General features: G+C 46.6%; 1 protein-coding gene across 6 annotated transcripts in view; it reads right to left on the bottom strand.

Moving 5' to 3' along the window:
- Positions 1-26,426, bottom strand: part of LSS (lanosterol synthase) — a 375,740-nt gene that overhangs the window by 139,082 nt on the left and 210,232 nt on the right. For all 6 annotated transcript variants that reach the window (XM_033947192.1, XM_033947191.1, XM_033947187.1 and 3 more), the window contains exon 16: positions 15,313-15,409. In XM_033947192.1, the coding sequence (XP_033803083.1) occupies positions 15,313-15,409 (97 nt within the window). The remainder of the gene's footprint in view (positions 1-15,312; positions 15,410-26,426) is intronic.

Here is a 26,426-nt window from a genome sequence, read left to right on the forward strand (position 1 = left end):
ATTTACTTGGATTTCAGCAAAGCCTTTGATACAGTTCCTCATAGGAGGCTGTTGAACAAACTTGAAGGGCTGAAGTTAGGACCCAAAGTGGTGAACTGGGTCAGAAACTGGCTGTCGGACAGACGCCAGAGTGTGGTGGTTAATGGAAATCGCTCGAAGGAAGGAAAGGTGACTAGTGGAGTCCCTCAGGGTTCGGTGCTGGGGCCAATCCTGTTCAAAAGTGTGCCTTTTTGCTGATGATACCAAGATTTGTAACAGAGTAGACACCGAAGAGGGAGTGGAGAATATGAAAAAGGATCTGCAAAAGTTAGAGGAATGGTCTAATGCCTGGCAACTAAAATTCAATGCAAAGAAATGCAGAGTAATGCATTTGGGGATTAATAATAGGAAGGAACCGTATATGCTGGGAGGAGAGAAGCTGATATGCACGGACGGGGAGAGGGATCTTGGGGTGATAGTGTCCGAAGATCTAAAGGCGAAAAAACAGTGTGACAAGGCAGTGGCTGCTGCCAGAAGGATTGTGGGCTGTATAAAGAGAGGCGCAGTCAGTAGAAGGTGTTGATGCCCCTGTACAGGTCATTGGTGAGGCCCCACTTGGAGTACTGTGTTCAGTTTTGGAGACCGTATCTGGCGAAAGACGTAAGAAGACTTGAGGCGGTCCAGAGGAGGGCGACGAAAATGATAGGAGGCTTGCAGCAGAAGACGTATGAGAAGAGACTGGAAGCCCTGAATATGTATACCCTAGAGGAAAGGAGAGACAGGGGAGATATGATTCAAACGTTCAAATACTTAAAGGGTATTAACGTAGAACAAAATCTTTTCCAGAGAAAGGAAAATGGTAAAACCAGAGGACATAACTTGAGGTTGAGGGGTGGTAGATTCAGGAGCAATGTTAGGAAATTCTACTTTACGGAGAGGGTGGTGGATGCCTGGAATGCGCTCCCGAGAGAGGTGGTGGAGAGTAAAACTGTGACTGAGTTCAAAGTAGAGTGGGATGAACACAGAAGATTTAGAATCAGAAAATAATATTAAATATTGAACTAGGCCAGTTACTGGGCAGACTTGCAGGTTTGTGTCTGTGTATGGCCGTTTGGTGGAGGATGGGCAGGGGAGGGCTTCAATGGCTGGGAAGGTGTAGATGGGCTGGAGTAAGTCTTAACAGAGATTTTGGCAGTTGGAGTCCAAGCATAGTATTGGGTAAAGCTTTGGATTATTGCCCAGAAATAGCTAAGAAGAAAAAAAAAAAAATTTTAAATTGAATCAGGTTGGGCAGACTGGATGGACCATTCGGGTCTTTATCTGCCGTCATCTACTATGTTACTATGTACTATGTTAACATATTCATAGGGGATCTGACTCAAGGGCTTCAAGGTAAAATAACACTATTCGCCGATGACGCCAAACTATGTAATATAGTAAGTGAATGCAGTTTACAGAATTATATGGCGCAGGACATGCTTACATTGGAAAGTTGGTCCTCAACCTGGCAGCTAGGCTTCAATGCTAAGAAATGTAAGGTCATGCACTTCGGAAGCGGAAATCCATGCAGGACGTACTTCTTGAACGGAGAAACTTTAACTAGGACTTCAGCAGAATGAGATTTAGGAGTAATCATCAGTGCAGACATGAAAACTGCCAATCAAATGGAGAAGGCTTCATCTAAGGCAAGGCAGATATTGGGTTGTATCAATAGAAGTTTCGTCAGCCGAAAGCCTGAAGTCATAATGCCGTTGTACAGGGCCATGCTGAGACCTCATCTGGAGTACTGTGTGCAATTCTGGAGGCCACATTACAGTAAAGATGTGCGCAGAATTGAATCGGTTCAGCGGACGGCCACCAGGATGATCTCGGGGCTCAAGGGTCTCTCGTACAAAGAGAGACTGAACAAATTGCAGCTCTACACTCTCGAGGAACGTAGGGAGAGGGGAGACATGATCGAAACATTTAAGTACCTCACAGGACGTGTCGAAGTGGAAGATGATATTTTCTTTCTCAAGGGACCCTCGGCCACAAGAGGGCACCCGCTCAAACTCAGGGGCGGAAAATTTCATGGCGACATCAGAAAGCATTTCTTCACAGAGAGAGTGGTTGATCATTGGAACAAGCTTCCAGTGCAGGTGATCGAGGCACACAGCGTGCCAGACTTTAAGAATAAATGGGATACCCATGTGGGATCCCTACGAGGGTCAAGATAAGGAAATTGGGTCATTAGGGCATAGACAGGGGGTGGGTAAGCAGAGTGGGCAGACTTGATGGGCTGTAGCCCTTTTCTGCCGTCATCTTCTATGTTTCTATGGTGGGGAAGAAGATTAAGAAGAGGATAAGCACTGTAAAAACGCTAGAGCGAGCTTGTTCCCTTTTTAAGGACACAGTCACCAAGGTGCAAAACATATATATACCGCGTATCAGCAAGGTATCCAAGAGGAAAAAGAACAAAGAACCGGGGTGGCTCACTGTAGAGGTGAGAGGTAGCTCCGCCCACCCCTACCGCGTCACAGGTCGCGTCGGCGCCCGGGCTCCCTTTTAAGAAGAAGGGAGCCAACGGCGCCCAGCCGTTCGGCGCGCGGCAAAGGCGCTCGCCTTAGCGAGAGCGCCTTTGCGAAGGAGCCTTGCGAGGGAGCCAGAAACGCCCAGTAATTCACTTTTCTCTTCTTTTCTCTTTTTCCTTTTTCTCTTACTCTCTCTCTTACCCACAGCAGGAGCACACCAGCACTTCACAAGAGCGATGGAGGACCCAGGATCCCAGAGGTACTTTCCAGTATACTGCACAGAGTGCAATATGTACGACTACCTCCCTTTGGGAAGGCGGGAGTACATATGCAGTCGGTGTCAGGAACTGGAAAGCCTGAGGATAGAGGTCGGCAGATTGAGGGTCAGGGTCCAGGAGCTAGAGGGACTGGAGGAACTGCGCACCACAGAGGAGACGAGCTGGTCTACCCAGAACACAGACGGAGCAGGCCCCATTGTGGACCAGGTGAGGGACCTCGAGAGATTAATTGAGGAGGCCTATAGGACGGTGGAGGAACGGAATCAGCAGCAGCACAGACGGATGTCGGTAGACGAGACCCAGGATCCACAAGGCGATACCGGGGAAGGACCTAGCGGAGGGACAACGCAAGAGGAGGAGACCGCGACTCACCAGGACCCCGAGGGAGAGACACCACACTACATCGAGGACACGGACCTGAGGCAGAGGAGGTTGCCGAGGAAAGGGAAGTCTGCTATTGTGGTGGGAGACTCGATCTTGAGAGAGGTAGACAGTCACGTAGCTGGAGGAAGGGAGGACCGGCTAGTGACTTGTCTCCCAGGGGCCAAGACACGAGACATCACTGATAGGATCGAGAGGATCCTGGACGGAGCAGAGACAGAGGAGACTGCAGTAATAATCCATGTCGGAACAAACGATGTGAGCTGGAGGAACTTCAGCATGGACGCACTGACTGACCAGTTCAGGGTCCTGGGACGAAAGCTGAAGCGGAGTACCCGGAGGATAGCATTCTCAGAGATCTTGCCTGTACCGAGAGCAGATGCAAAGAGGCAGGCAGACCTCCAAGCTGTGAATGCATGGTTGAGGAGATGGTGCCAGGAGGAGGGCTTCCGCTTTGTGAGGAACTGGACGTCCTTCTGGGGAAAGAGCAAGCTCTACCGGCGGGACGGCCTGCACCTGAGCACAGCGGGAACCAGACTACTGGCAACCAATTTGAGGAAGGAGATCGAGAGGGCTTTAAACTGAAGAGAGGGGGAAAGCCGACAGCTGATCTGATGTTGACGCTTCGGACAACAGCATCCAGAACAGATGCTGAACGGTCTGACTGCAGGGAGGAAACAGAGGGACCGGAAGATCTACAAATCAGATAGCGAGGGAAACATCAGGTAAAGGGAGCTTGCTGGGAGAAGACTAAGGAGCATGGGGACACAGGGGGACTGGGTGGCATAAGGGCGAAAGCCGAGGGTAATATAGAAGCACCACAAGGCAAGGGGGATCAAACAAAAGCTCAAGGGATGACAGCCCAGGAGGGGGCCGGTAGGGCTAAAAATCCCAGAGGATAAGCGGGAAAGTGGGGTGGCAGGAATGTGGGGAAGCTGAAAGCTAAGATGGTAAACGCTGAGGGTAAAGCAGAAACACAGAGAGCGGGAAAACTGCCAGAAATCCAAGGGCAAGTGGACCAGGTAAATGCAGAAGTGGAAGAAAAACGACGGGACCTGCGGTGCTTATACGCAAATGCAAGAAGCCTCACGGCCAAGATGGGTGAACTAGAAGTCGTCGCCAAGGGGGAGGACCTGGATATAATTGGAATTGTAGAAACCTGGTGGACAGAGGAAAATCAATGGGATATAGCGCTGCCGGGGTACAAGCTTTATAGGAGGGACAGTACCCACAAAAAGGGGGGAGGCATAGCACTATATATAAAGGAATCTATCCACTCGGTCGGAATGGATATGGCAACGAAGGCAGAGGGGCTGGAATCGCTGTGGGTCAAATTACCGGGAAACAAGGGTGCGGGCATAAAACTGGGGCTGTACTACCGACCACCTGGTACGCCAGAGGGAGTCGGACACGACTTGGAAGCGGAATTGAGACAGGAGTGCAGGACTGGAAGTGTAACAGTGATGGGGGACTTCAACTACCCAGGGATAGACTGGAGTACGGGTCACTCCAACTGCACTAGGGAGACAGGATTTGTAGAAGCTGTGAAGGACTGCTTCATGGAGCAACTAGTCAAAGAACCGACGCGAGGGGGTACTACTCTTGACCTCATCCTAATCGGATTAGGGGGGCCTGCAAGAGGGGTAGAAGTGGGAGGACCACTAGGCAACAGTGATCACAACACGATCAGATTCACATTAGAAAGAGGGACACCCATAGTTAGGAGGACCGCAACAACTGCGCTGAACTTCAAGAAAGGGAACTACATTGCTATGAGGGAAATGGTGGGGAGGAAGCTCAGAAACATCTTTAGGGTGGAGACTGTGGGAAGCGCCTGGACCCTATTCAGGGACACCCTGCAGGAAGCACAGAGAATGTACGTCCCCAATTTCAGGAAAGGCTGCAAAAACAAGCGATCAAAGGACCCGGTTTGGATGTCAATAGAAGTAAAGAGGGCGATAAAGGACAAAAAAGTATCTTTCCGGAGATGGAAAAAGGACCCAACAGAGGAAAATCACAAGGAGCACAGGAAATGCCAACAGGAATGCCACCGGGAGGTTAGAAAAGCAAAAGAGAAATACGAAGAGGGGCTGGCCAAGGAGGCGAAAAACTTCAAGGCATTCTTCAGTTACGTTAAGGGGAAGCGACCAGCGAGAGAGGAGGTAGGGCCGTTGGACGATGGGGACAAGAAGGGAGTGATTAAGGAGGATAAAGAGGTAGCTGAGAGGTTGAACACGTTCTTCTTGTCGGTTTTCACGAGCGAAGACACATCTAATATACCAGATTCAGAGGAGCTCATGAGTGGGGAACAGGCTGAAAAATTAGAGCACATAGAGGTAAGTAGGGAGGATGTACTCAAACAGATAGACAGGTTAAAATGCGGCAAATCACCGGGCCCGGACGGGATCCACCCAAGGGTTCTGAAAGAACTAAGACAGGAAATAGCGGGCACAATCCAACATGTTTGCAACCTATCCTTGAAAACTGGTGAGGTGCCAGAGGACTGGAAATTGGCAAATGTCACACCGATCTTCAAGAAGGGATCGAGGGGTGACCCCGGGAACTACAGGCCGGTAAGCCTGACTTCAATAATAGGGAAGATGGTGGAAGCTATGATCAAGGACGGCATTTGCGAGCACATCGAGAGGAATGGCCTACTGAGAACAAACCAGCACGGATTCTGTAAGGGAAGGTCGTGCCTAACGAACCTTCTGTACTTCTTTGAGGGAATAAGCAGTGGGATGGACAATGGGGAGCCCATAGACATCATTTACCTCGACTTTCAAAAGGCTTTCGACAAGGTGCCACATGAAAGGCTACTTAAGAAACTGTGGAGCCACGGGGTGGGAGGGGATGTGCACAGATGGATCAAGCACTGGCTGTCGGGTAGACTGCAGAGGGTTGGAGTAAAGGGTCAATATTCTGACTGGCGGGGAGTCACGAGCGGTGTGCCACAGGGATCGGTGCTGGGGCCTTTACTCTTTAACATATTCATCAATGACCTGGAAAAGGAGGCAAAGTGTGAGGTTATAAAATTTGCAGACGATACCAAAATGTGCGGCAGAGTTAGGACCAGGGAGGAGTGTGAGGACCTACAAAGGGACCTGGACAAGCTGGAAGACTGGGCAAACAAATGGCAAATGCGCTTCAACGTGGACAAATGCAAGGTCATGCATATAGGGAAAAAGAACCCGTTGTTCAGCTACAAATTAGGGGGGGTATTGTTGGGAGACAGCAGACTCGAGAGAGACTTGGGTGTGCTGGTGGATGCATCACTGAAGCCATCTGCACAGTGCGCAGCAGCCTCGAAAAAAGCCAACAGGATGCTGGGCATCATAAAGAAGGGCATAACAACCAGAACACGGGAAGTCATCATGCCATTGTATCGAGCGATGGTGCGTCCACATCTGGAATACTGCATTCAGTATTGGTCGCCGCACCTCAAGAAGGACATGGCGGTACTTGAGAGAGTCCAAAGGAGAGCAACAAAAATGGTAAAAGGGCTGGAACACTGCTCATACGCTGAGAGGCTGGATAGGCTGGGGCTCTTCTCTCTGGAGAAAAGGAGACTCAGGGGAGATATGATAGAGACCTTCAAGATCATGAGGGGCATAGAGAGGGTGGATAGGGACAGATTCTTCAGACTGAAGGGGACAGCAAATACGAGGGGGCATTCTGAGAAACTGAAGGGAGACAGGTTCAGAACAAATGCAAGGAAGTTTTTTTTCACCCAAAGGGTCGTGGACACTTGGAATGCGCTACCGGAGCAAGTGATCAGGCAGAGTACGGTACAGGGATTCAAGCAGGGATTGGATGGATTCCTGAGGGATAGAGGGATCGTGGGGTACTGAGTAAACCAACTTGGTCGTGCATGTGCAAGACCGGAGGGCTAGGACTTCGATAGGAGGGCAGAACTTAAATGGGAAACCAAGGTGGCAGGGGAGCCCCTTCTGATGATTCAGACAGGCCTTGACCTGTTTTTGGCCACCGCGGGAGCGGACTGCTGGGCAGGATGGACCTGTGGTCTGACCCGGCAGAGGCACTGCTTATGTTCTTATGAAGGAAGCGATCAGAAACAAGAAAACTTCATTTAAGGAATGGAAAAGGTCAAAGATGGACGAAAACTGGAATAAACACAAACATCAACGCAGGTGCCATAAGGTGGTAAAAGGGGCCAAAAGAGACTACGAAGAAAAAATAGCCAAGGTGGCGAAAAACTTCAAGTCGTTCTTTCGATATATTAAGGGGAGACAACCTGCAAAGGAAGTGGTGGGACCATTGGATGACCATGGAATAAAGGGAGTGCTAAAGGATGACAAAGCAATTGCTGACAAACTGAACACATTTTTTGCGCTTGTATTTACCGAAGAGGATATACACAGCATACCAGAACCCATCAGGCTATATGCAGGAAACAAAGACTGGAAACTGGCAGTGTTGACGGTCAGTCTACAGAAGGTATGTTGGCAGATTGATAGGCTTAAGATCGATAAATCCCCGGGACCAGATGGCATCCATCCGAGGGTCATCAAGGAACTGAAAGGGACTATATCTAGACTGCTTCAACTAATAGCCAATCTGTCGATCACATCAGGAAAGATTCTGGAAGACTGGAAGGTGGCGAATGTTACGCCGATCTTCAAGAAAGGTTCGAACGGAGATCCGGGAAACTACAGACCAGAGAGTCTGACCTCGGTACCGGGAAAGATGGCAGACTTGCTGATAAAGGACCACATCATTGATCACCTTGACGGACACGGGCTGATGAGGACCAGTCAACACAGTTTCAGCAAAGGCAGATCATGTTGGACAAACTTGTTGCACTTCTTTGAGGGAATAAACAGGCAGATAGACAAGGGTGACCCAGTCGACATTTGTATATTTGGATTTTCAGAAGGTGTTCAACAAGGTTCCACATGAACAACTACTTCGGAAAATTGCAAGCCATGGAATCGAGGGTGAAATACTTACGTGGATTAAAAACTGGCTGGAGTATAGGAAACAGAGTAGAGGTAAATGGACAATACGCGGATTGGAAGAGCGTCACCGCAGGGCTTGGTATTTGGACCCGTGCTCTTCAACATCTTTATAAACGATCTGGACATTGGTACGACGAGTGAGGTGATTAAATTTGTGGACGATACGAAGTTATTCAGAGTAGTGAAGATCTGCAACGTGACACAATCAAGCTCAAGAAATGGGCATCAACATGGCAAATGAGGTTCAACGTGGATAAGTCTAAAGTGATGCATGTCGGTAACAAAAATCTCATGCACAAATACAGGATGTCCGGGGCAGTACTTGGAGAGACCTCCCAGGAAATAAATTTGGGAGTTCTAATTGACAAGTTGATGAAACTGTTCGAGCAAAGTGTGGTGGCGGCGAAAAAAGCGAACAGAATGCTAGGAATGATAAAGAAGGGGATCACGAACAGATCGGAGAAGGTTATCTTGCCACTATACTGGGCCATGGTGCACCTTCACCTGGAGTACTGCGTCCAGCACTGGTCGCCATACATGAAGGAGGACACGGTACTACTCGAAAGGGTCCAGAGAAGAGCGACTAAAATGGTTAAAGGGCTGGAGGAGTTGCTGTACAGTGGGAGACTGGAGAAACTGGGCATCTTCTCCCTTGAAAAGAGGAGACAGAGGGGAAATGATTGAAACATTGAAGATACTGAAGGGAATAGACTTAGTAGATAAAGGCAAGGTAGGGAGAACGAGAGGGCACTCCCTAAAGCTGATTGAGATAGATTCCATACAAATGTAAGGAAGTTCTTCTTCACCCAGAGAGTGGTAGACAACTGGAACGCTCTACCCGAGTCTGTTATAGGGGAAAAACACCCTACAGGGATTCAAGACAACGTTGGACAAGTTCCTGCTAAACTGGAACATACGCAGGTGAGGCTGGACTCATTTAGAGCACTTGTCTTTGACCTAAGGGCTGCTGCAAGAGCAGACTGCTGGGCAAGATGGACCACTGGTCTGAGCCAGCAGTGACAATTCTTATGTTTTCTGATCTGTTCGTGATCCCCTTCTTAATCATTCCTAGCATTCTGTTCGTCTTTTTCACCGCAGCAGCACTGCACAGATGGCTTCATTGACTTGTCTACAAGTACTCCCAAGTCTCTTTCCTGGGAGGTCTCTCCAAGTACTGCACCGGACATCCTGTATTCGTGTATAAGATTTTTCTTACAAACATGCATCACCTTACACTTATCTACGTTAAACCTCATTTGCCATGTCGCGGCCCATTCCTCGAGCATGTTTATGTCAAATTGTAGGTCTTCGCAATCCTTCTGCGTCACTTCTCTGAATAACTTCACATTGTCTCGCTCGTACCAATTTCCAGGTCGTTTATAAATATGTTGAAGAGCACAGGTCCAAAAACCGAACCCTATGGCACTCCACTCGTGACGCTTTTCCAATCCGAGTATTGTCCATTTACCCCCACTCTCTGTTTCCTATCCGCCAACCAGTTTAATCTCAAAAACCTGACGTGCTAGCTGGATTTCAATTACAGATCTGAAATCAGCGTCATTAAACTAACTAAGAATACTTCTTAAGTTCTCAGTAGCAAAGAAAATCTTTTTTTTATTTACCAGTGTTATCAGCCACGTCTCATAATTTGATCCAAGAAAAAAAAGGAAGGTTTAAGAATATGGGGCAGGTTGTTCAAGTGCCAGCCAGAATGATTTGACTGGGCAGGAAGCTTAACTTGCTAAATAGCTTTGAATATTGACACCTTGTTTTTTTTACAGCAGGGGTGTCAAACTCAGTCACATTAAGGGGCCAAAATCCAAAACATAGGCTAAGTTGCAGGCCAGAACCCATCCAATCTCCGCCACAGACCCTGCCCCCATAATAGTACTAATTGTAACACCATTTTTTCCATTCATTTTTCATATATTCATATAATGCTAGTCGGAAAAGCTTTTCACTCGGCTTTTTGAGCCCATGTCCTGCACACAGCTTCTACAGAACAGTTTATTTCTGACTGGCATTTTTATCCACGTATCTTTACCATAGGGTTTCATAGGGATCCCTGAAGAAGATATTCTGTTGAAACACGGATCATGTTGGGTCCAGGATCCAAAGTTTTTCAGCGGACTACATCCTAGAGGATTTTATGTGGTTTTGCCAAATTTTAATATTATTTTAATATTAATAAAGTCCATCTCAGGAACATTATTTCTCCACATTGTTACTTGATTCTTCTTAGAAAGCATTGAGGCACCACCAATCCACTCTCTCCCACTCCACTCCCCAGTAACACAATAGATGACGGCAGAAAAAGATACTCATGGTCCATCTAGTCTGTCCAATAATGTGGCCCAGGTCACTCATGTTTAAAAGCTGGTTATAAAGTCACCACCAACACCATGTCAACCAGGACAAATTCACGAGTTGTTCCAATCTTTTCTTACTGAGCGCTCAATCCAGAGTTATCTTTAATGATACCTCATACAAGCCCTATGCTCTTAAATATGGAATACCTCAAGGATCTATCCTGTTGCCACTTCTTTATTTCATCTTCTTATCACCTCTCCTAGGTCTATGTCAATCCATCGGTTTTACTACTTTTGCCTATGCCAATGATATTCATTATTCTACACCCGCGGAACCCTGAAAACAAAAATGAAATAACTGAAATAAACCATAAACTTTAGCAAGTCAGACAATGGCTTATCTCTAAATATCTTATGGCTTTTATAAATATCTACATGGCTTATCTCTAAACTTGAGCAAGTTAAGACAATATGTTATAAGAACATAAGAACTGCCGCTGCTGGGTCAGACCAGTGGTCCATCGTGCCCAGCAATCCGCTCCCGCGGTGGCCCCCAGGTCAAAGACCAGAGCCCTAACCGAAACCAGCCCTACCTGCATACGTTCTAGTTCTAGGAACTTGTCTAACTTTGTCTTGAATCCCTGGATGGTGTTTTCCCCTACGACAGCCTTCGGAAGAGTGTTCCAGTTTTCCACCACTCTCTGGGTGAAAAAGAACTTCCTTACGTTTGTACGGAATCTATCCCCTTTTAACTTTAGAGAGTGCCCTCTCGTTCTCCCTATCTTGGAGAGGGTGAACAACCTGTCTTTATCTACTATGTCTATTCCCTTCATTATCTTGAATGTTTCAATCATATTCCCTCTCAGTCTCCTCTTTTCAAGGGAGAAGAGGCCCAGTTTCTCTAATCTCTCACTGTACGACAACTCCTCCAGCCCCTTAACCATTTTAGTTGCTCTTCTCTGGACCCTTTCGAGTAGTACTGTGTCCTTCTTCAAGTACGGCAACCAGTGCTGAACACAGTATTCCAGGTGGGGGCGTACCATGGCCCGGTACAGCGGCATGATAACCTTCTCCGATCTGTTTGTGATCCCCTTCTTAATCATTCCAAGCATTCTGTTTGCCCTTTTCGCCACTGCCGCGCATTGTGCGGATAGCTTCATCAACTTGTCAACTAGTTCTCCCAAGTCTCTTTCCTGAGTTGTCTCTCCGAGTACTGCACCAGACATCCTGTATTCGTGTACAAATATCCCCAAAACAAAAGTAATGCTCTTCCCATAGAAGGATGGGATAAACTTAAGTGCCCCTATTACTCTTAATTACATGCAACTAGAAACAGTCAAGTCAATGAAAATTCTTGGCGTCAACATCGATTACAAACTGTTGTATCATAAGAACATAAGTAGAGAGGTAATATCTTGCTTCTATAGATTACGAATGATTCATTCCTTGAACCAAAATTGTTAAAAATATTAATCCATTTGCTAATTATTGCAAAACTTGATTATTGCAATTCCCTGCCTCGTTGCTTCGGCATTACAGAAAAAAGGGAAGAAAAAAAAAAAGAACCTAAAGTAAAATGTTTGAACAAGAGTTCCCAGGTATCAGATACTTACAACCATCATGGATCCCAGAGAACTTGGACACTTCACTATTTCAAAAAAGAAAAATACAATCCAAAGTCTCCCAAAGTAGCACCCTAAGGAGCTCCTTTTTCGTTGCTCCTTTGTCGGCGTGACAAGGAGGCACTGCTTGCCTCCGGTGCTGACTCGGCCTTTTTCTCCTCGCAGTGGGGCCAAAGATCATCCGAGCCGAAGTAAGACAGCGTCCCACTAAAGGTCACCCGGAGGCTATCAAGCACAGAAGAGCAATTGAAGGAAAAGGTAGCTCACAGCTAGATATCCAAGGCAGTCTCTGTACTTCTCTGGCGCTGACTTTTTCCTTTTTCTCCTCGCATTTCCGAGTGATGTCACTTGGAAGCGGGACCAAAGATAATTCAGCCTGAAGTAAGACAGTGACAGCGTCCCACCAAAGGTCACCTGGGGGCTTTCAAGCACAGAAGAGCAATTGAAGAAAAAGGTAGCTCACAGCTAGATATCCAGGGCAGTCACTCTCAGATTCCTATATTCTTATTGCACCAAGCAGCTAGAAATTATTTCAGAAATAAACATTAAGATGTCTGGCACTCTCACTCAGGCCCAGATTCTCAAAACTTTAATGCCATTGCTAAACTGTTTACCGATGGTTTAGCCTGCATGCATTTTAGCTGTGGATTATCAAAATGAGTTAGCTCTGTCTTTAGCGAGCTTTCTAGCAGTCTCCAACAATGACATGCAAATGGGGCTCTTCAACATTGAAATGAGCCCTCCGGTGGATTCTTAAAAAATGCCAAGCCATTTTCTAAAAGCGATGTTGGCTTTTGGCAACAAAAATAAATGACTGGTCCAGGGGTGCCGGTACAGGCATGGCAGTGTCAGAGACTGTTAGAAAGCCATGTTTTGATGCAGCGGGAGAGATGCCCATTATCTCCCACTGCATCACAACACCCCTCCCCTGCAGTGGCGGTGACCTTTGCAGCGGGAGATATGCAGATTTTCTCCCGCCACAAACAACCCCCCTCCCCCCACGCAACGGGAGAGATGACAATTCTCTCCTGCTGCAAACAAATCCCCCTGCAGCAGGAGAGATGACCGCTCTCTCCCACCACAAACAACCTCCTCTGCAGCAGCGGCGACCCTCCCTTGCGGAGGGAGATATGCAGATTCTCTCTCACTGCAAACAACCCATATCCTGCAAGCAGGAGAGATGCCCACTCTCTCCCCCTGCCTCCGACACCGCCCCCCCTTACTTCCATATAGATGTCTGATCGGCAGGACGTGGATTCCCTCCACTTCAAAATGGGCCTTCCCCTGCCGATACATCCTGTGAAACACCAGGTAGGGGCCTGAGGCTCTGATTGGCCCAAGTTGTTTAAGGCCTCTCCTGGGCCAATTAGAGCCTCAGGACTCTCCCCGGATGCACTGGGAAGGGGCCCAAGGCTCGGATTGGCCCTGATACCTAAGGCCCTGCCCCCTAAGGCCCTGTCCATAGGAGAGGCCTTAAACAACTTGGGCCAATCAGAACCTCAGGCTCTTTTCTGGTGCATCCTGGGGAAGGTCCATTTTGAAGCGGTGGGCCAGCTGGGTGGAGGGAATCCGCGTCTCTCTGGTCATATTTCCACATGGCAGGGGGACAGAGTAGGCATCTCTCCCGCTGGAGGCAGGGGGAGAGAGTAGGCATCTCTCCCGCTGGGGGGAGAGGGGTGTTTGCGGCGAGAGAGAATGGTCATCTCTCCCGCTGCTGGGGGTGGGGGGCACTAGTTGGTTGGCAGCAGAAGAGATTGAATATCGCTTCTATTGTTGTGTTTTTTCTGTGCATGTGCCCATCACTATCACCAACGATGGGCACATGCAAATTTAGCGAGTCTTCACTACTTTCTCCCAACCTCATTTATATGAGCGTTTTTTGGAGAGTTACTCGCTTTTTTAAAGTCACTAGCAGAACAGCTGCATTAGCAGACCGTTGCTTTTTAACACTTTTTTTGAGAATCCTGGCCTCAGTGGCAAAGTGTTGTAGATTAGTTAGTTGTGAATGAAATCTCATTGTACTGTAACCCAACAGAAACTGGCTATGATTGAGCTGGAAGCCCATAGGAAAAGAAGAAGCCTGCTATGACAGAAATCTAAACAGACATTAACATTAAACTTTTATGAATACAGATAAAACAAAAATAATACACTTCCCTTGGAAAGAAGGACTAAAATTCACCGCCCCAATCAATATCAACATAAATAATATCCAATTGCAGGAAGTCACTAAGATTAGAGTTTTGGGGGTTATTCTGGATCAAAAATTGACATATCACAATCAGATTAGTGCAGTAGTGAGAGGTTTTCAGAGGTTACGAATGATCAGACCAATTGCTCCTTTCTTGGACTCATCATCACTGAATGTCCTTGTACATTCACTGATCATTTCAAAGTTAGATTATTGCAACTTGCTCTATAAAGGAGTAGCTCAAAGAAATCCGTCGACTACAACTAATTCAAAACACCACAATTAAAATTATAACAAATAGGAAAAAATTTGATCATGTGACTCCTCTTCTCAAAGAAGCTCATTGGTTTTCAATTGATCACAGAATCTCCTATAAAATACCATTATTAATATTCAAAATATTAACAACTAAAGCCCCAACATTCCTAGAAAGGTACATTATTCCATATATTCTTACTAGAAGTTTGAGATCAGAGGACAAAAACCTTCTAGTAATTCCATCGCTTAGTATAATAAATACAAGACAAGATCCAATCTTTGCGGTTACAGCACTCAGAATATGGAACTCCTTACCATCATTTATTAAGAAAGAAAAATCACTAAGTAAATTTAAAGGACTGTTAAAATGCTGGTTGTACAAGGATGCTTTTGAGACCTAATCGTCAGATTTTCTTTTGACCCCACTCTCTGCAGAAATTCACATGTCCTTTGTCTTAGGCTCAGAGAAATAAATAAATAAATTTTCTTTTTAGTTTTTATTAATACTTTTAAAATTTTTACCCTCCTTTTGTACTTACCTTTCATGTGTCCTTTACTATGCTTATTGTAGTTCTCCCTACTTCCCTTATGTATCAGTTCGTAATGTTCGTGTGTTTGTTGTAGTTAATAGCTAAGACCCTGATTTTAATTGTAAATCGCTCTGAATTCATGATATTGCGATTCATCAAAATTTTAATAAAACTTGAAATTTGAAGCATGACCTGACCCCAAGGCATTCTCTGAGTTTCAATTCAAAAAGCATGATGTGAAGATCTTTAAGAATGGGTTGGATGTAGGTTCTCACCAAACACCTCTGAAGGGTTGAGGAGCTCCAGCAGAAGTCCTCCACGTTTGGTCTCATATGTAGCAAATCCCCCATCAGGGTTCCTCATGCTTAGTAACTGCATAAAAGAAAAAACAGGGGAGTCTTACATCTACTAACTCAACACTCCTCTCATATCTGTTCAGTATATCCAAACTCCATCACAATGATAGCCTCTTCATGCTGTCTTGGAGCCCCAGTGTAATTATACTAATATTATTACTACTACTGTATTTTCACGTAGATAACGCGCACCCGTGTAAAACGCGCACACGGGTATAGCACGCAAAAAACACAAATTTATATACAGAAATTTTTATATACCGCGCACACCCGTATACCGCGCATGCTGCCCGACTCTCCTTTCGCCCGCCCCGACTCTCCTCTGGCCACCTCGACTCTCCTTTCGCCCGCCCCGACTCTCCTCTCCCCCTTGAAGTCCTGTCCCCACCCTGAAAGCCTGATGCCCCCCCCGACGTCCAATTCACCCCCCCCCCGCAGGACCGCTCGCACCCCCACCCCGAAGGACCGCTCGCACGCACCCGCACCCCCACCCCGAAGGACCGCTCGCACGCACCCCCACCCTGAAGGACCGCTTGCACCCCCACAGCCTCCCGACCCCCCATCATGTAGAAGCTCCTACCGGTGTCCTGCTGCTTCCTCTTGGCGGTCCCGACTCCCCGACACGATCGGGGCAAGAGGGAGCTCAAGCCCTCTTGCCCCAGCCAACTGCGGCACCCCCGACACGATCGGGGCAAGAGGGAGCTCAAGCCCTCTTGCCCCCCCGACTCCCCGACACGATCGGGGCAAAAGGGAGCCCAAGCCCTCTTGCCCCGCCGACTCCCCAACTCCCCGACAATATCGGGCCAGGAGGGAGCCCAAGTCCTCCTGGCCCTGGCGACCCCCCCCCCCCCCGCTAGTTGTTCGGGCCAGGAGGGAGCCCAAACCCTCCTGGCCACGGCGACCCCCTACCCCCACCCCGCACTATATTACGGGCAGGAGGGATCCCAGGCCCTCCTGCCCTCGACGCAAACCCCCCTCCCCCCATGACCGCCCCCCCCAAGAACCTCCGACCGCCCCCCCAGCAGACCCGTGACCCCCCTGGCCGACCCCCACGACACCCCCACCTCCCTTCCCCGTACCTTTGTGTAGTTGGCTGGACAGACGGGAGCCAAACCCGCCTGTCCGGCAGGCAGCCAACGACGGAATGAGGCCGGATTGGCCCATCCGTCCCAAAGCTCCGCCTACTGGTGGGGCCTAAGGCACCTGGGCCAATCAGAATAGGCCCGGGAGCCTTAGGTCCCTCCTGGGGGTGGGGCCTTGGGCACATGGTCGGGTTGGGCCCATGTGCCTCAGGCCCCGCCCCCAGGTGGGACCTAAGGCTCCCGGGCCTATTCTGATTGGCCCAGGCGCCTTAGGCCCCACCAGTAGGCGGAGCTTTGGGACGGATGGGCCAATCCGGCCTCATTCCGTCGTTGGCTGCCTGCCGGACAGGCAAGTTTGACTCCCGTCTGTCCGGCCAACTACACAAAGGTACGGGGAAGGGGGTGGGGGTGTCGTGGGGGTCGGCCAGGGGGTTCGTGGGTCGGCTGGGGGGGCGGTCGGAGGTTCTTGGGGGGGGCGGTCATTGGGGGGAGAGGGGGTTTGCGTCGAGGGCAGGAGGGCCTGGGATCCCTCCTGCCCATAATATAGTGCGGGGTGGGGTAGGGGGTCGCCGTGGCCAGGAGGGTTTGGGCTCCCTCCTGGCCCGAACAACTAGCAGGGGGGGGGGGTCGCCAGGGCCAGGAGAACTTGTGCTCCCTCCTGGCCCGATATTGTCGGGGAGTTGGGGAGTCAGCGGGGCAAGAGGGCTTGGGCTCCCTCTTGCCCCGATCGTGTCGGGTGTCGGGACCGCCAAGAGGAAGCAGCAGGACACCGGTAGGAGCTTCTACATGATGGGGGGGGGGGGGGTCGGGAGGCTTTGGGGGTGCGAGCGGTCCTTCAGGGTGGGGGTGCGGGTGCGAGTGCGTGCGAGCGGTCCTTCGGGGTGGGGGTGCGGGTGCGTGCGAGCGGTCCTGCGGAGGGGATGAATCGGACGTCAGGGGGGGAACTATGTAAAAAAAATTTTGTACAACGCGCTCACGCGTATAATGTGCAAGTGTATGCGCGGTTCGTAAAAACCACGTATAACGCGCGCGTTATATGCGAGAAAATACGGTAATCATTTCTTTAGTGTTACTAGACCAGTGTATTGCAAACTGTGTGCCGTGGCACACTGGTGTACCTCCTGAGATTCCAAGTGTGCTGCGGCTCACAGAGAAGGAAGAGAAGCGCCTGCCAGCTCACTTGCCTCTCGTCACACATCTCCCTGGACTCCTGCCTTCCGCGTCTTCTCCACACCCCTGGAACAGCAGCGGCAACTCAGTATGCTTTTAACTTGGCCACAGAGCTGTCGCGAGGTTAAATTTAGACACAGTTTTCATCAATAGGCTCGGGGCCTTTGCTAGGCCGTCCCATTTCAATGATGCGACTTCCTCTTTCGAAAGAGGAAGTCGCATCATTGTAATGGGACGGCCTAGCAAAGGTCCCGAGGCTGTTGATGAAAACCGTTATCTAAATTAATCCTCACGGTAGCTCTGTGGCCAAGTTTAAAGCACACTGAGCTGCTGTTAGACAGGAGAAGTACTGCTTGGCAGGGGAGGAGGGAAGGGAGAAGGGGTACTGCTGGACAGAGGGAAGATGAAGGGGTACTGCTGGACATGGGGAGAGGCAGAAGTGCTGCTGGACAGGGAGTAGGGAAAGGGAAGGGAGAAGAGGTGCTGCTGGACCTGGCAGAAGGAGAGGGAAAGGAAAGATGCTACACACTGGAGGGGAGGGTGAGATGGCGGATGGGGAGAAAGCATATTAGCTGTGAGTGGGGTTGGGGGGAGGGAAGGAGGAAAAATAGGTACAGTTGGAGTAAGTGTGATGAGAGAGGGAGAAATGGACATGGGGTAAAGGAGAGGGAGAAATGGTGCAAAGGGAGAGAACATGGGTTGGGGAGTGGGAAGGAAGGATGCCACTCGTGGTAAGAGGCAAGGAGAGAGAAAGTTTGGATGAGGCAGAAAGGGTTGGACTCATGGAGAAGGCAAGATGGATGGGGAGGATAGAAAGGAGGGAAGGAGAAATATCACACTCATGGGGGGGGAAGGGGGAGAGGGTAGAGAATGAAAAGTTAGACTCAGAGGGAGAGAGAGAGATGTTGGTTAGGGGAGGGAAGGAAGACCAGAGGAGAAGCATGCAGGAGGAAGAGAGAAAGAAATATTTGACTGGTAGAACGGAGAAAGAAATGTTGGACTGGGAGGGGGGCCAGAAGGAGAAAGGGAAGGGAGATGTACTGCAAGGACAGAAAGGAGGAAGGGAAAGAGAAATGTTACATGGGTGGGGGGAGGAGAGATGACTAAAGGAAGGGAGAGATATTAGACCAGGGAATGGAAGGGAAGGAGGGGAGTCTGGTAGTGCTATAGAAATAATAATAATAATAATAATAGTAGTAGAGAGAGATGCCAGATTATGGTAAGGAGAGGAGAGAGATGCCAGACTGGGAAGGGGGGAAAGGAAGGAGAGAGATGTCTGACTACTGGGGGGGAGGGGTGGAAAGAGAGAGATGTCAGACCATGGAAATAGGGAGGGAAGGAGAGAGAGATAGGAAAGGAAGGTAAGACATGGAAAAGTAGATTTTGAGAAGAAAGCAGACAAATTGAAAAATTGAATGTTAACTTGGATACAAGGCAGAAAGTGAAGAAGGAGAGAAAAACAGTCAACGGATAAGAAGGCACTGGAAACATAGTTAAAAACACAGAAAAATAAAGTCACCAGACACCAAAGGTAGGGAAAATGATTTTATTTTCAATTGAAATGTATCAGTTTTAAGAATTTATATCTGCTGTGTATATGAAAAATGAATGGAAAAAATTAATTAGTAAAGGAGGCAGGATCTTGGGAAGAGCTTGGGTGGGTCTGGGGTGGAGCTTGGGAGGTCTGTGGTTGGGGTACTCAGTTGATATTTGTTAGACTTCCCTGATGGCATTTCAGGGCCTGTCTGGAGGGCCTCTGCGCATGTGTGGATATCGATGTGATGATGTCACGCATGCGCGTGATGTCATCACGGCGACGTCCATGCATTTCTGGGTGTCTCGAGCCATGGCCTCTACCTTTAGTATGCCCTGGCTCAAGAAAGTTTGATAGACACTGTACTAGACATACATTATATACATACAGCACTGTATACATTATACAGTATATGCAGGAATTTGTACCACAGACATTTAGCATAACTGTTGTTCTATGAAGGTTACCCAGTGCTCTTCTGGAACTACAGTGCAGTCATACCAAGGATAGTTATCAACTTAAAAAAGCATGAAAAAAGCACAAAGGGAGATCAATAGAATGTAGAGCAGAATAGGTGTTAAGTCTAGGCAGCTTGGATGGGCTTTATGGTCTATCTTTCATTGTGTTCTATATTTCTATAACTTACATATTGATGTGGGGCTTTGGCTCAAGTAAGCCTGGGGTGTGGCAGGCCTATTAAAAATGAACAAGTATTCGATGGTATCAGTGAACATGAAATAAAAAAAACAAAACACAAAAACAACATCCACTAAACTTTCTTACCATTGTTCAAAGGATTTTACTAGTCAGGGAGAATATAAACTGAGGATTTAATCCAAGAGCAGGTGAGAAAGTTTATGAGTGGCTATATAAACCAAAACTGGACAACAAGAATACAAAACCAGATAGATAAATATGGAATAAAATATAAAATATTGATATGAGAAAACATGTGCTTCGTACTGTGGTCACTGAAGAGAAACGGAAAAGATTAGGAATCCATTTTAGGGCATTAGAACTGACTGACAAACTCTGTTGAAGGCTAGAGAAAATTTAAACCAGATGTGCCTAGTGTTCTTAGAGGCTACTGTCCAGTCTGGTCTAGGGGGAGTTATACTCCAGAGACCCACTGGCAGGCATAGATTGGCCTTTGACCTTGTTGCTATAGAGACCACATTCCAAGGGGCCCTTTTATGCAGAATAAAATTAGAAACACTAATTGAATACATATGGACATGTATGTGTAAATGCATATATGAAAATATGAATCAAATATAAGTAAGCTATTAAAATACAAGTTAGTATTTAAATATGTAGGAACTTTCATTTAAATGCCTTAGATTAGAATATAGCTACCTCAAAATGTATTAGAATGTAGTAGAAATGGGATTACCAAAGGGGATGAGAACCAGTGCAATAACGTTTAACTTCAAGAAAGGGAACTATGATGCCATGAGACAAATGGTGAGGAAGAAACTCAGAAACAGCACCAAGAAAGCACAGACTGTGGAGCAAGACTGGTCTTTATTCAAAGACATGGTAAACGAGGCGCAAAACCTGTATATACCCAGATTTAGGAAAGTATGCAAGAAGAATCATACAAAAAAACCCAATATGGATAACCAATGAAGTAAATGAAGTGATAGGAGACAAGAAAAAATCATTTCGGAAGTGGAAAAAGGACAAAATTGATGAAAATTGGAAGGAGCACAGGAAGCAGCAAAAAGAATGTCATCGAGTGGTCAAAAAAGCAAAGAAAGAATACGAAGAGAGACTAGCATTTGAAGATTAATAATAGGAAGGAACCGTATATGCTGGGAAGAGAGAAGCTGATATGCACGGACGGGGAGAGGGACCTTGGGGTTATAGTGTCCGAATATCTAAAGGCGAAAAAACAGTGTGACAAGGTAGTGGCTGCTGCCAGAAGGATGCTGGGCTGTATAAAGAGAGGCGTAGTCAGTAGAAGGTGTTGATGCCCCTGTACAGGTCATTGATGAGGCCCCACTTGGAGTATTGTGTTCTGTTTTGGAGACTGTATCTGAAGAAAGACGTAAGAAGACTTGAGGCGGTCCAGAGGAGGGCGACAAAAATGATAGGAGGCTTGCGCCAGAAGACATATGAGGAGAGACTGGAAGCCCTGAATATGTATACCCTAGAGCAGGGGTGTCAAAGTCCCTCCTCGAGGGCTGGAATCCAGTCGGGTTTTCTGGATTTCCCCAATGAATATGCATTGAAAGCAGTGCATGCAAATAGATCTCATGCAGATTCATTGGGGAAATCCTGAAAACCCGACTGGATTCTGGCCCTCGAGGACCGACTTTGACACCTGTGCCCTAGAGAAAAGGAGAGACAGGGGAGATATGATTCAGACGTTCAAATATTTGAAAGGTATTAACGTAGAACAAAATATTTTCCAGAGAAAGGAAAATGGTAAAACCAGAGGACATAATTTGAGGTTGAGGGGTGGTAGATTCAGGGGCAATGTTAGGAAATTCTACTTTATGGAGAGGGTAGTGGATGCCTGGAATGCGCTCCCGAGAGAGGTGGTGGAGAGTAAAACTGTGACTGAGTTCAAAGAAGCGTGGGATGAACACAGAAGATTTAGAATCAGAAAATAATATTAAATATTGAACTAGGCCAGTTACTGGGCAGACTTGCACGGTCTGTGTCTGTGTATGGCTGTTTGGTGGAGGATGGGCAGGGGAGGGTTTCAATGGCTGGGAGGGTGTAGATGGGCTGGAGTAAGTCTTAACAGAGATTTCGGCAGTTGGAACCCAAGCACAGTACCGGGTAAAGCTTTGGATTCTTGCCCAGAAATAGCTAAGAAGAAAAAAAAAAATAATAATAATTTAAATTGAATCAGGTTGGGTAGACTTGATGGACCATTCAGGTCTTTATCTGCCGTCATCTACTATGTTACTATGTAGCCAAGGAAGCACGAAATTTTAAACCATTCTTCCGATATGTGAAAGGAAAGCAGCAGGACGAGGGACCTTTGAACGAGGGAGACAGGAAGGGAGTGGTGAAGGAGGAAAAAGAGGTGGCTGGCAGAATAAACACGTTCTTCTCGTCGGTCTTTACAAGAGAAGACACATCCAACGTGCTTGAACTGGAAAAAATCTTCAAGGGGGATCAAGAGGGAAAATTATCATACATGGAGGTAAGCCTCGAAGACGTGCTCAAGCAGATAGATAGATTAAAAACTGACAAATCTCCGGGCCCAGACGGAATCCACCCGAGCTCAGAGACGAAACAACAGAATTACTGCGGCAAATTTGTAATCTATCCTTGAGAACAAGGGTAATCCCACAGGACTGGAGGATAGCAAATGTTATACCTATCTTCAAAAAAAGAATCGAGAGGCAACCCGGGGAACTACAGACCGGTGAGATTAACCTCAGTTCTGGGGAAGATGGCCGAATCATTGATCAAGGAAAGTATCAGTGAGCACATAGAAAAAAAAAATCTGTTCAGAACAAGCCAGCATGGTTTCTGAAAAGGAAGATCATGCCAAACGAACCTACTGCATTTCTTTGAGGGGATAAGTGAACAACTGGACAAAGGTGACCCAATAGACATCGTATATCTGGATTTCCAAAAAGCCTTCGACAAGGTACCCCACGAGCGCCTACTAAAGAAGCTGTGGAGCCATGGGGTGGAAGGGGACGTGCACAGATGGGTCAAAATTGGCTGGCGGATAGGAAGCAGAGGGTAGGAGTAAAGGGACACTACTCTGACTGGAAAGGGGTCACGAGTGGTGTTCCATAGGGGTCAGTTCTGGGACCATTGCTATTCAATATATTCATTAATGACCTGGAAACAGGGACGAAGTGCGAAGTTATAAAATTTGTGGACGACACAAAAAACTCTCCAGTAGGGTCAGAACTGTTGAGGAATTCAAATAACTACAAAGTGACCTGAACAAGCTGGCAGATGAGCTTCAATGTAGAGAAATGTAAAGTCTTGCACGTAGGGAAAGGAAACCCGATGTACAATTATACGATGAGAGAGAGGGTACTGGGGAAAGGCAACCTAGAAAAAGACTTGGGGGTATTGGTGGATACAACGATGAAGCCAGCGGCACAATGTGCAGCGGCCTCAAAGGCGGCAAACAGAATGTTGGGCATTATCAAAAAAGGTATCACTACCAGAACGAAGAAAGTTATCTTGCCACTGTATCGAGCGATGGTGCGCCCGCATCTGGAGTACTGCGTCCAATACTTGTCGCCGCACTTTAAGAAGGATATGGCGATACTCGAGAGGGTCCAGAGAAGAGCAACATAGAAAACCTTTCATATACTGAAAGGCTAGAAAAGCTTGAGCTCTTTACCCTGGAAAAGCGGAGACTTACAGGGGACATGATAGAGACTTATACAATCATGAAAGACATAGAGAAGGTGGAGAGGGACAGATTCTTCAGACTAGCGGGGACATCAAAAACAAGAGGGCATTCAGAAAAACTGAAAGGAGACAGATTCAAGACGTATGCTAGGAAGTTCTTCTTCACTCAGAGGGCGGTGGACACCTGGAATGCGCTTCCAAGAGAGGTGATAGGACAGAATACAATATTGGGTTTCAAAAAGGGATTGGATGACTTCCTGAAGGAGAAAGGGATTACAGGGTATAGATAGAGGGTTACTATACAGGGTACTTCAGGATTAGGGTATAAAAAATTTAGGTGGTGGAGAACTTACAGATCATGGACCTGGGGGGCCGCCGCGGGAGTGGACTGCTGGGCACGATGGACCCCCTGGTCTGACCCGGCAGAGGCAATGCTTATGTTCTTATATAGGAAAAATTTGATTTCTTTAAAGATGGTTAGCTACTTCCCTTTTTATTGTGAAACAAAGGACTTTTCAGTACACGCTGTTAGATCAATCAGTAGCATGTGAGAGAAGTTTGAATTTTAAGGATCACAGAAGAGATAGATGATTTAAGACTCTATGCTATCAAATATGGTTGACCAATTATATGCAGGTTAAAGAATGTCATAATTTTAGATATATAAGTAAGTGCAGCAGGACGGCGTATGAGATTGTTCCTCAGAAAGATGCATTTACACTTCTGACTGTAATGTGTCTTCATTGTACAGATGCCTTTTGAAACAAGATTACTCTGTTAATTTTTAATAAACATTTGATTGGAAATATTTGTACAATTATCATTATTCCAGAGCATCTAAGGGAAGGGTTAGGAAATAACTCTGTTCAATATTTTTAAGATTGGCCGAATGGCCTTAATAGCGAAATCGAATGGATAGCATTTCTTTGATTACATCTAACTCTGTTTTTTACGTTTTCCATCATCAGCATTTTTTCATACTTCTGCACTGTGAACTCATGATGTCATTATGTTCGCTCGTACGGGGCACCCCTCCCCCTCCCGGGTTTAAAAATCAGAGCGGGTGTCGGCATTCTCCGTTGCACAGAATTTTTCAGCTTTTGACCGGTATGTATTTATTTTGTGCTTCTCTCACCCTTGCCAGCTGGTAATACTTATGAATTGCGCACAGGTACAGTAGCCTTTTGAGTTTCTAAGCCTGTATCTGATGCACTTTATTTGTTTTTTGGTTTTGTATTTCAGATCACAGTTTGAATATTTTCACTATTGTGATATTTTGCAAAAATTCAATTCTCGAGTGGCGGGGTCTCCTGAAGCAGACGCCGAAACGGGGCCGCGTTGGGACCCTGAGAAATTGTATTTTGCATATAAGTTAAGTGCATTTTTACACCTTCTGTACAACCTGAATGCAATTCCTTTCGTTTAAAGTTTTGAAAGCAGTATTATCTAGAATTACTGAATAAGTAATTCTTATGCCTTCTTGAGTTGGACCTGTCTTTACTGTATACCAAGCTATGATTGGATGAAAAACTCTTAGCCCAAGAAGGGGTAACCTCCCCCTCTTCAGAGTTATATATCTCTGAGCCACGTCACAGTTCAGCAGGTCCTTCCCATATGTTGGTTCAATTAACTGAGCCAGTTTTCCTATTGCAATATTTTTAAGAGGCTGAAATTGCAATGAAGCAGATTTTTGTTTAATATGCACAAGTCATGAACATATTTTTTAAAAATTTATGTCTAAGAGAATCATATAACAACCAATGGGGAACATTACTTACTACTAAGAACATCATATATACTTGCTTCTGAACAGGATTATGGAGTCGGAGTCAGAAGCAATAATAGGGTTACTGGAATCAGAGTCAGAAAAAAATGTACCAAATCTGACTACATGTAAATGGTAATGCATTGATTCCAACTTCTCAGATACTAATTTGATTAACCTATTTTAGGTTTCAGAAAACAATTTATACTGAAAAATGAAGACAGCAAAAACTAAAATTCACAATAGCAAAATTTTATATTCAAACAACGCTTTAATCTTGAAAAGGAAGGATTATGTACCTAATTGAGCTTATTTCTTTTAAAATAGGCATTTTTTAAACCTTACTGTAAGAATTCTTGGTCTTTTCTTATTTTGTACATTTTGTCTTATGTTTAATGTAACTCAATTATATGTACAACTTCTTACATAAATATAAAAAGCCACAACAGCATAGCTATAGTCTTTAAACACACACTTTAACCGGTTAATGTGCTACAAAGGTAGCCCGATGATTCATATGAAAGAAATGGCTATTTTAATCCATCTGAAAAATTGAGGGTTTAGATGCCAGACTCCCTTTCTTGAACATCCACCCAGTAATGTTTGACAAAAGAATGCAAAGAAGACCAAATTGCAGCCTTACAAAAATCCACTGGAGGCGTGAGAGAAGATTCAGCCCAAGAAGTTGCTTGACCCCGAGTGGAATGAGCCTTGAGAAATTCTGGAATAGAGTTTTTCTGAAGAAGGTATGCAAAAGCAATAGTCTCCTTGATCCAGCGTGCAATAAGCCTGGGAAGCATCATCACCCTTATAAGGACTCACTAGAAGGACAAAGAGATGATCTGATTTCCTGATCTCCTGGGTCCTCTGCACATAAGAGCGAAGGACCCGACAGACAGCCAACCTGCTCAACTGTTTCTGCTCAGAGGATCCCTCCCGACTACTGACTGATTTGACATGAAAAGGAGAAACTTTACCTTTGGCAGAAAGGAAAGAACAGGCCACAACACAACCCGTTCCCTAGAAAACTCCAGGAAGGGAGCCCTACAAGAGAAAGCCTGCAGCTCAGAAACATGTCTAGCCAATGTAATAGCCACCAAGAAGACCACTTTAAGGGTAAGGTCCTTCAACGAGCAGGCAC

This window comes from Geotrypetes seraphini, chromosome 5 (assembly GCF_902459505.1).
Source record: "Geotrypetes seraphini chromosome 5, aGeoSer1.1, whole genome shotgun sequence".
Classification (NCBI taxonomy): Eukaryota; Metazoa; Chordata; class Amphibia; order Gymnophiona; family Dermophiidae; genus Geotrypetes; species Geotrypetes seraphini.